At 39.7% G+C, this 9,659-nt stretch overlaps 1 protein-coding gene across 2 annotated transcripts in view; it reads right to left on the bottom strand.

The window, feature by feature from the left end:
- Positions 1-325: 325 nt before the first annotated feature.
- Positions 326-9,659, bottom strand: part of abcd4 (ATP-binding cassette, sub-family D (ALD), member 4) — a 10,603-nt gene continuing 1,269 nt past the window's right edge. Inside the window, exons 3-20 of one of the 2 annotated variants that reach the window (XR_002274132.1) lie at positions 9,455-9,582; positions 8,147-8,286; positions 7,822-7,938; positions 6,833-6,958; positions 6,415-6,465; positions 6,123-6,217; positions 5,912-6,033; positions 5,216-5,307; positions 5,026-5,115; positions 4,609-4,814; positions 3,659-3,750; positions 3,446-3,482; positions 3,137-3,186; positions 2,948-3,000; positions 2,615-2,691; positions 2,358-2,473; positions 1,219-1,436; positions 326-513 (exon numbers count right to left, since the gene is read on the bottom strand). Coding sequence is in view for 1 of the 2 variants with exons in the window: in XM_020589776.1 (XP_020445432.1) it covers positions 1,335-1,436; positions 2,358-2,473; positions 2,615-2,691; positions 2,948-3,000; positions 3,137-3,186; positions 3,446-3,482; positions 3,659-3,750; positions 4,609-4,814; positions 5,026-5,115; positions 5,216-5,307; positions 5,912-6,033; positions 6,123-6,217; positions 6,415-6,465; positions 6,833-6,958; positions 7,822-7,938; positions 8,147-8,286; positions 9,455-9,582 (1,694 nt within the window). In the remaining variant the exon portion in view is untranslated. Of the gene's footprint in view, positions 514-1,086; positions 1,437-2,357; positions 2,474-2,614; positions 2,692-2,947; positions 3,001-3,136; positions 3,187-3,445; positions 3,483-3,658; positions 3,751-4,608; positions 4,815-5,025; positions 5,116-5,215; positions 5,308-5,911; positions 6,034-6,122; positions 6,218-6,414; positions 6,466-6,832; positions 6,959-7,821; positions 7,939-8,146; positions 8,287-9,454; positions 9,583-9,659 lie in introns of those variants that run through there. The other variant, XM_020589776.1, reaches the window with a different exon arrangement.

The following is a 9,659-nucleotide window of genomic DNA, read 5'->3' as shown; positions in this document are numbered from 1 at the left end:
ATGGGGGGAGATATCATCATCGTCCCCACAATCGGAGATTGAAGATCACAAAATTCATGCCGGTTGATTTTCTGACAGCCTATTCTAGGATCATGACTAAGATAGAACTCTGTGAAGTAAAGTGCCTCCTGATACTGGCAAGCTGAGAAAGGTGTGATAAAGGAAGTGGTACCTGTAATTACCTGTCAGGAGGATTCCCAGCTTGTCCAGTCACTGTATGAGCGCTTGAGAAGCCAAGTAGTGTGAATGCCAGCATAAAGCATAGTAAATGCACTATACAAATATAAGACCATTTACATTTGTGGCTCAGGAGGTAGAGCGAAAAAACGTAGAAAACATAAGAACACTTTATTTAGAGAACTCTTTATCACTCCTTGTACATTTTTTAAGTCTGTTGTTTCAAATACATCAAGATAGTTTTCTCTCCCATCACCACAGGAGAGGTTCTGGCCACTTCACAGAGTAAAAAACACCGGAGGTCTGTGCTGCTTTTGGATGTTGTAATGAATGAAACTGCAAAACCACACAACAGGAAATAACATTACACTACAATATTTTACTGTTGCTAACATGCTGAATTTCTCAATTAATCCTTCTTTAAAATGTTTATAACATGACAAAGTGTCACCTCCATGTTGGCTGCAAAAGCACAAATGTGTAACTAATGTGCAACAGTTCCCAAAAAAAGACCAAGCCTGCAGCCGCATGGTGCTGCTGAGACACTGGAAGCAAACACTGTTGTAAATGTGTGAACTGAAAATGTAAATCAGCAAAACACTATTTCAGTCATCTGGAGTTGTTTCATAACTTCAATGTAAGCTTCTCTTTGTCTGCTACCACACAAGAAAGTAGGAAATAAGAATAATCACATTTAGAACAGATTAAAAAAAAAAGACCCATTTAACTATGAAGTCTATTAGAAGCTCAAAATCAAGGATAAAAGCCTGCATAAAAAAAATCAGCACCACAAGTAGCTGCTCCGCAGACTCTCCTGGTGGGGGATGAAGCCATGCAGAGGATGGATCAAAACAGTGCCGCAGACAAAACGTGATTATAGCCGCACCCTGTGGTAATGAGGGGGTGATATAGCCGCACCCTGTGGTAATGAGGGGTTATGGTCTAGAATGTTTTAATTGGTTACTCATCCACAGCCCAACTCCAAAGCCAACAAATTGGATGTGTACTTTTGCCTCCATTGGAGCCAAAGAGTTCAAGTACCTTGTTGAAGAGCACTTAAATGTTAGTACAGTAACTGCAGAGTTCAGGAGTGCTTTCTCTTCTCCTCTATCACACTGACACTTTTCGTATGTCCAGGATTTCAGAGAAGGGACTGGTCACATGTCTTCATCTCTGTGATTGAGACTCCCACTGCTTGCTCTTATCTTAGTTAACTCCCATCGACCTCCTCCACACAGTTTCAGCTGGACATCATGGTACTGTTAGAAACAGAGACAGTTGATTAATATACAATAGACTGGCAAAAAAAATAACTTTATGCCCATTAAATTAGATTCTGATAAAGCAAGTGTCCTTTTGAAATTATTTTAAATTTTGCTGAAGTGTAGAGAGCATACATCCATCATTGCTCTGAGAAATGTGAAAAGAATTAAAATGCACTCATCAGATAATGCAGGCATTGAAAACCGTTAATGAATTCTTTAGTAATTCAGTCATAGCTGTCCCTACATCTAATATTGCATAGCAGATGTTAACTGCTAATAGCTAATTTGGCACACTGTGTTCCAAAACGTAAACAAATATATGCTACAAATGGGGCTCAAACTTGCTGCCTACAGCATAACTAACTATAGACATGTACTGAGCAGGAGTTGGTAAGCTTCAGAACCTGCTGCTTGAGAAACATTGGTTTTTAAGATTTCTTCATTATTTATGCAATTTTATTAGCACAAACTACAGTACATAGCAAAATTATCTCTTAATTATGAGGTAGCAAGTCATAATTACAAGAAAAGATCTTTTTCTTTAGTGAATGCAATGCATTTCCGTAAAAAAACAAAACAAAAAAAAGGTATGTATTTATATAGCGCATTTTCCAGTGTGTTGCACTGGCCAAAGCGCTTTACAGGAGATCATACACCATTCACCCATTCACACACCGACGACGACAAGGCTGCCACACAACGGTGCTAGTCAAGCCACCGGGAGCAATTCGGGGTTCAGTGTCTTGCTCAGGGACACTTAGGCATGCAGGGAGACCGGGAGTCAAACCACCAACTTGCTGGTCAGGAGACAACTTGCCCTACCTGGTGAGCCACAGCCACGCTCTCAGACCTACTGGGCCCAAACCATTCTTTGAATCTCAGTGAGTGGGACATGTGCATGTGTGTTCCGTCTACCTTTTCAATGCTGCTCCGATGACCCAGGCTGATCAAAGTCATGCCGAGCTGTTTACAGGTTCGGTACAGCTGTGCTTCCGCCCCCTCAGTCAGTGCACTAGTAGCCTCATCTAACACTATGGAAAAAAAAATTAGAGGACAGGCCCCAGACAATGAAGTGTCTACATCCAAAGTTAAATTGCATTTTTGCCGTTAATTTTAAGTGAAAGTGCTGGGAACTGCTATGATGAATAGTTAAGAGAGCAATAACAAAATACCTGCATATTTGGGCTGCAGGTAGAAAAGTCGTGCAAAGCAGAGGCGCTGCATTTCACCTGGAGATAGAACATCATACCTGCAGAGAAAACAATAATCGAAATCTGTATTACTCCACTGAACATTTAAAATGGTGATGAAAGTATTAGTTTCTGAATTTGACAACGGGACTTTGGAAATGAAACTTACAATTACATTTAAATAAAAGGCAGGTTATTCTCATTTATAATTCTCAATAAAAACACGATAAAAATGTTTTCATAAATATGAGCAAAATCTCTCATCCTAATTGATCAGAGTTTTATCCTTAGTGACCACACTAACTACTGTCTTACCAGTTCCAGTCCACCACCTCATCCAGACCCCCTGTCCGCTTCAGGAGACTGGACTGGAGGACAGATCAAAGACTGATTCAGGATCAGTGAGTATGTTCAAATTCAAAATCATTTCTTAAAATATTCAAGGTGAACAAAGAAATTGAGGATCTTAGTTTAAAGACTATACTGTGGGATGCGGTCACTCACCACTCCAGCTAATTCCAGGAATTGTATAATCCTGTCATCGTCCACTGACCCTGAAAACAAAGACCAGGTTTGACTTAAATGTTGTCTATATGCTTTCATCTGACAACACTTGTCCTGTATCAGTTGTTTTCTTGTAATATTAAATGAGCTGCTGTCACTTCTTTAATAACACAATATACTGATGTCAGAACTTATTTCTATGGCTTTTAATGTATTAAAATGTTCACTGTTTACTTATGTACTTTCACTTTTATCTATTTTTGTTTTTTTGGCAGAACTGACTATGGTTAAATGAATGAACTTCTTTACCTGATGCAGGGTAAATGTCCTTCAGTGGGTAGATCACCTGTAGGACAAGAGAGTTCCAGTAGGTCCTCATTTAGTCTTTTTGGTTTTTGTTAAATTTAATGTCTTCGGTTAACTTGAACCAAGTATGGCGTCTACACCCAGCTATGTCTACATTATCAGAGAAATTAGAGGCTCTGAAGAAAGACAACTTCTGAAGGAAAAAGTCAGACACACCTGTTCACGCAGCGTGCCATCAGTCAGGTATGGTTTCTGTGGCAGGAAGAGGGTTCCTCTGGGCCCAAAACATGTGGTCATTTGGACAAAACCTGAAAAAAAAAAAAACTACTTATGATCTACTGATTTGTCCAATATATCACAAATATCACAAATTGAAATGTCTTTTTTGTAATCCTTTGACCTATGTACATTATTTTAACTGCATACAACTATCAATAAAATAACACTGTACCACCAATTGCCCATCTGAAAAGGAAACCTGTACATCATTTTTTTGGCAAAGTGCTATTTACAAGATTAATACTGAACAAAGGCGGAACCTAGATTGTCTCCTCTTCTCTCTCCATAAAGACAACTCAAGGATCTGTCAAAACATAACTGGTTGAGGTAGGAGCCTCACATCCCCCGTCTAAACAACCCTCAGTAATATACTGCTGTACTTTAATGGTAAAATTCCTAAGTCTCTTCCCAATTTGTCTATATATGTGTGTGTGTGTGTGTGTCTCTCTCACACACACACACACACACCTAATTTTCAGACATTTGTGTGTTTTAAAGGTATAGGCAGCTGGATACAAATCTGTATTTAACTAGACAAAACAGGGAAGGGAAATCATTGCCACATACTGTGTACTTTCAATACATTATTTTAAATATAAAAACCTGAGTTTTTAACCTTTAATTAATCAAAATGTTCATGTCCATACTGTAATTAAGCTTTTGAGGCCCTCAGTGTCCGGGATATTTGTCATTTTCTATCGTTAGCATGCGTCTTCTGATTAGGTCTTGACAATAATTAAGGACATTCACATCCTCCCTCAAGTTCTTTCTTTAGAAACAGAGTTATTCCAGTTAGGGGTTAATATTATGGTCTAGACTGGTCAAGAGTCACTGCATGATTTCCTGTTTACTCCCATTAAAATCGAGTAAAATTAACCAACTCTCACCACTATGTGCCTCCCACAGTCGGTTGAGGACCCTCAGTAGTGATGTCTTGCCAGTGCCTGTGTTCCCCACCACCAGTAGATGAGTTCCCTGTTTGATTTTCAGACTCAAGTCCTCCACCAGCAGCTGGTCTGAGTACGGAGATTTGTATGAAAGATGGTCCACGATGAAGGCAGTATCTAATGGGCCTGCATGGACATCGAAGTCACTGTGATGGAAAAATAAACAAAACAAACAAGAATATGGAGGCTGGGAAGCTTTGTGGCCCTGATAGTCTCCTTTCTTATAAGGCCCTTATATTCATTGTCTGGTTTTTTTAATCTGCTCTCATTTTAGCCACGTGCACTCTCTTAACATGCAGCCTGTTACTGAAATCACTTTTTTGCAGTAGAGATTAATATATGAGTGTGCACACAAACCTGTCAAAGTCGTAGCTTTCCCCTGACGCAGGGTCATAGTCACACTGCTCGCGCAGGATGTCATCCATCACCTCCCTCAGCTCCCCAATCCTGACCACAACACACACACACACACACTGATGCAGTCACATAAATGCACGCCGTCATCATCTGTCCTCCCAGAGTTAAATTTAAGCATGCTGTGTGATACCTGTGGGTGTATCCAGCCACATCTGACAGAGTGGTTGACAGGTCTATTAGCTGTGTGAAGCCATTTATCAAGTAGATGCACACAAAGGCATTCTGAATATGAACAAGGAGAGGGAGAACCACAACAGAGTGTAAATAAGAGACCTGACTATTAGTGAAGATGGAACAAAAGGCAGGAACAAGGCAGAGTGGAGACCTATTTTACACTTGCCTACATGTGACTGTGAGACCTCTAACAGAAGGCAGGAAAGAGGTTTTGCTGCCACCTAGTGGTTAAATTAGCAAGTTTCACTTTCAGCCAGCTGTTCTGTAGTGGAAACTGGGACTGTTATTTTTAATTTTCTTTAATTTAACACACTAACAACTTTATGTAAATCAGAGTAATCACTGTAGCAGCATTTTGTATTTCTTTTTCAAGTGTACCTGATACTTATTTATTGTCCTGCTGTCTAAAACCTTTCAGTATGGAGCAAATTTGATTCAAATTCCTAGTTTTTACAATTCCTACCCCAATATTTCTTAATTTTCAAATGCATCTTGATAGAGGTCAGTAGACTGTGTAAATACATGGGACAACAGCAGAAATACATTCAGGGCTTCGTTGTTATTACTGTTGTCAATAAACAGCACCTTGTTTTTGTGCATCAAGAAAGCTGCATTTTTCACTATAAGATCTGGGAAACAGAAAAAATCCTACCTTACTGATGAGTGCACTGAGCTCACCAGGAGTGAGGCCATCATAGATACCAGTGAAGATGGGAATGGCGATAATGATGTAGCTGAGGAAACCTCCAAGGTAGTCAAAGGTGTTCACCCCGACTAAGAAGGGAGAGGTCAGAGGTCAACTCTACAAATTATAACAATACAGTGACAGAGATGAGTAAGGGGTGTGTATGAGATGATCTTACTATAGAGCCAGAGTTCTTTGTTTATGAGACTCTTCTGAGTTTGTAACAGGGCCTGCAGTCTTCGGTTGGTCCTCATGTGTTCTACTTTACCAGCTCTAAAAACACAGACAGCAGCATTTGTTCCACTCTGCTTTAACCACATAACCTGTGTGATTAGCTTAGAGGTTTAGTCAAGAGGAAGCAGAGTTTCTCCTTAAGTTACTGTATATACGGGTTGTCTAAATTCTCTGGCAAGGTCTACATCTTCCTTTGCAGCAAACCCCCAGAGATGCTGTACAATGAAGTACCTCACCTGTAAAAAGCTGCAGACTCTGCATTGACGCGGATTTGCATGTGCTTGAATCTAGAGATACGGAAACATGACATTTCTGTAAAAATGAATTTTCACTTTCAAACAATGCAATTTAAGATTTAAACACACAGTTCCATTTCCTCCTCAAAACAAAACCACAGTGTTTCAACTTATAGCAGATTAAGTTACAAATTCTCTTCCGGAAATCTGATGCATACCCTGTGTTGTTTTCTAAGAGGCAAAGGGCTCTGTGCCAAAGACTACAGAAACTTCCTCTTAACAAAAAAACTGTTTCCTTCACAATAAACAAAGGGTAGAACCGCCCTGTTAAAGTTCAGGGACACACGTTGAACGGCTAAGCCTGCTTTGCTTGCCTGTCCATATATAAACTGTGGACACACAATAAACTAAACTTTACCTGAAGTCTCCCTCCAGTTTTTCTTGCTCAAACAGAGTTGAAACTATTGGCCCCATTAGGATTTTATTGGCAATGGTTCCAATCACAAAGTAGCCAAAGATACTCACAGGGCCAATCCAGCCAGTGCTGCACAAGGAAAAAAGAAAACTTTGTTTAAAAGACAATAAGAGGAAAACATGTTACAATTTGACATGTCCTAATTCAATACCAAGTATCAGTGCAATCTGGATGTTTCACTGGATCAGCATCAGCCAGAATAAAGGCAATCCAGTTATTCATATCAATAATATGAATAACTGGGAGCCATTAAGAAAACATAATATCTTGGAACCAGGACCTGATCCAGTATTTGGATCAAGAAGCTCCTGAAATATATAGTGTGTCAGATTAATTTCAATATGTCAGATATTTAATGAACATTTACAGTAGGAAAATGAGTATCAGATCGGAATTAGTATCTGCAGATACTCATTAAAGATATCAGATCAATATCATGGCCAAAAAAAAAAGAAGAATTGGGACACTACTAACTACAATTAAATAAAATCATGTTAAATAGAGAGAAATAAATGTTGTAGTGTCACAGCAAATAAAGGACACCAAATTTAACAAACAGCAATGCCAAACATTTTTGCCTCTGTTTAAGTGGGTTTACAGCAGGCACACAGGAAACATTTCTCTTCTATTTTTCTAAACTGTGCACGGTCCAGGACACAGAGGGCAGGTGACCCCTCTCATCCCATTCTAAATACAGAAAAAAAAGCACATAATATGGGTACAGTGAAAATAAAAAGGGATGCTCTACTTGACAACTTTCTCAATTTCCTCTCAAGATTTCACTTACACGAGCCTTTCACAAGCACAAATGGTGAAATGTTACATGACACTCACTTTTTAAGAGAACACAGTGCAAGTTTCTGATGAGCTTCATAATAGGTGTTAAACGCTAGTAAATGAAGGTACATGCTGCCACATGACTATAAATACACCTGTTAAAGCAGTGGTACGTGTAGTAGGTCAGTGTGAAGGGTGACACAATCAAGCGACTAGCCATGGTGCTCATCTGTTTACACAGCCTCTCTGCATCCTGACTGATTCGCTGGTCTCTGCAAGTCAGACAGACACGAGTATGAGGGAAAAAAAACAATGACCAGGATTAAGTAATTACACTGTTTTCCACTGTGGGATCATGGTCAATATTTAAATAGATTTTCACTAAAAGTAAACATCCAGATTTGTATTGACATGGTATATGTGTTTATATTCTGAAACAAGCACTAGAACTGACTGAGAAGAAGAAACACGGATTCTTACGGGTTATCTATGTCCTCTCTGAGTACGTTGAGTGTGTAATAGACTCGGCCCTTAAAGTAGGCTGTATGGAGGCTCTCAGTTAGCGTCTTCCTCCAGCTAACATACATCTGATTGCAAATGTACTGGTCAAGACTTTTCAACTGGGAGAAAAGAGAGGAACAAACAAGAAGGAATGAAAATGTGCGTCAAAGAGAAAATGTAACATAATAAACAGCAGGTATATAACCTCTATAAGACTACAAGTACAAACAGCAGCTACCTCTGTTTGTTTAAAAAGCAATGGTGTGAAATAAACTGTATGTAGAATATGTTTCCATAAAATAAACTCAGTATTGTGTTAAGAGTTGGCAGTTTCTCTTGCTCAAAGTTCAAGTGAACGCAACCTGTGTAGATTGTAAAATGTCAGACTGCCCTGATCTGATAAAGATGCTACCGTCGGTTAACAACAATCCACAATGAAATAGGATGTCATACAATAAAATACAAGAAACAATGTACCAGATAGTTTTAGTTTCAGTGCACATCTACATTTGTCTTTAGATCAATAATGTACAGCACTAGGAACATAGGATGTGCCCCGGTCATGATGGTGGTGGCACTAAGAGCGTTCCTGTGACAAACCTCTGTTTCAGTTAGAAGCTCCCATTGACTCTATATACAAACAGGACAAACCTACTGTGACGTCACCCACTGGTTTTCTGAAACTCAAGTCTGGAAGTTGGAGGTTGCTGTTTGGAAGCTCCTAACCAGGTCACTCATAATTCATGAACGCACATTACCACAGGAATGATACTAGCAACTGGAGGAAGAGCCCACGCCATAGGAGACTGGAGAAAATTAGCGAGTGGGGCACAACGTGTGGACAACCAGCTACAGACTCAACTGTCACTCTTTCACAACAATCTGCAGCTGCTATAACTGAAGTCAGAACAACCACACACACATTTGCAAACTAGCCCATTATAGAGCGAGCACAGCACACACACGCCTGGAGTTTGTGGAGCACACAAACTGAAAGGCCAGGCAGAGAAATGTGAGGAAAATTTAGCTGAATATGACAAAATGTGTAATCACTTAGAACTGCTGACTATACCTTTAAGATTACACAGAAACCAGTTGAGAGGGCAGATTCTACAAGTATCAGTAATTTCATCAATACCCTATGTTTGCAGATCAATCAGAAGAAGAGGTGGACACACAGGTAAAGATAAAAGAGATGCACAGCTGAGTTTGCACGTGTGCAAGGAGTAAAGCCAGTTTGGAGGCCAAATTCCATATGCATCTACATGTGCTGCTTCATCAACTTACTGTGGAGTTGAGTATAATGAGCACCATGGCCATGCCCACCAGATTCTTGAAGCCTGAGTAGTCTTTGTCTGCCAGCACATAGTAGAAGTGGCTGGGGAGGACACCCACTTGGTAAATGATCAGCTGCTCTGATGACATAAAAAAAGAAAGATGTGTCAGCACATTGTTGGGACACCTATAATACAACGCAGGAAAATTAGACAAC

The sequence above is a fragment of the Monopterus albus genome, unplaced genomic scaffold (assembly GCF_001952655.1).
Source record: "Monopterus albus unplaced genomic scaffold, M_albus_1.0 scaffold9.1, whole genome shotgun sequence".
NCBI lineage: Eukaryota > Metazoa > Chordata > Actinopteri > Synbranchiformes > Synbranchidae > Monopterus > Monopterus albus.
This window is presented reverse-complemented; position numbering and strand designations above follow the sequence as displayed.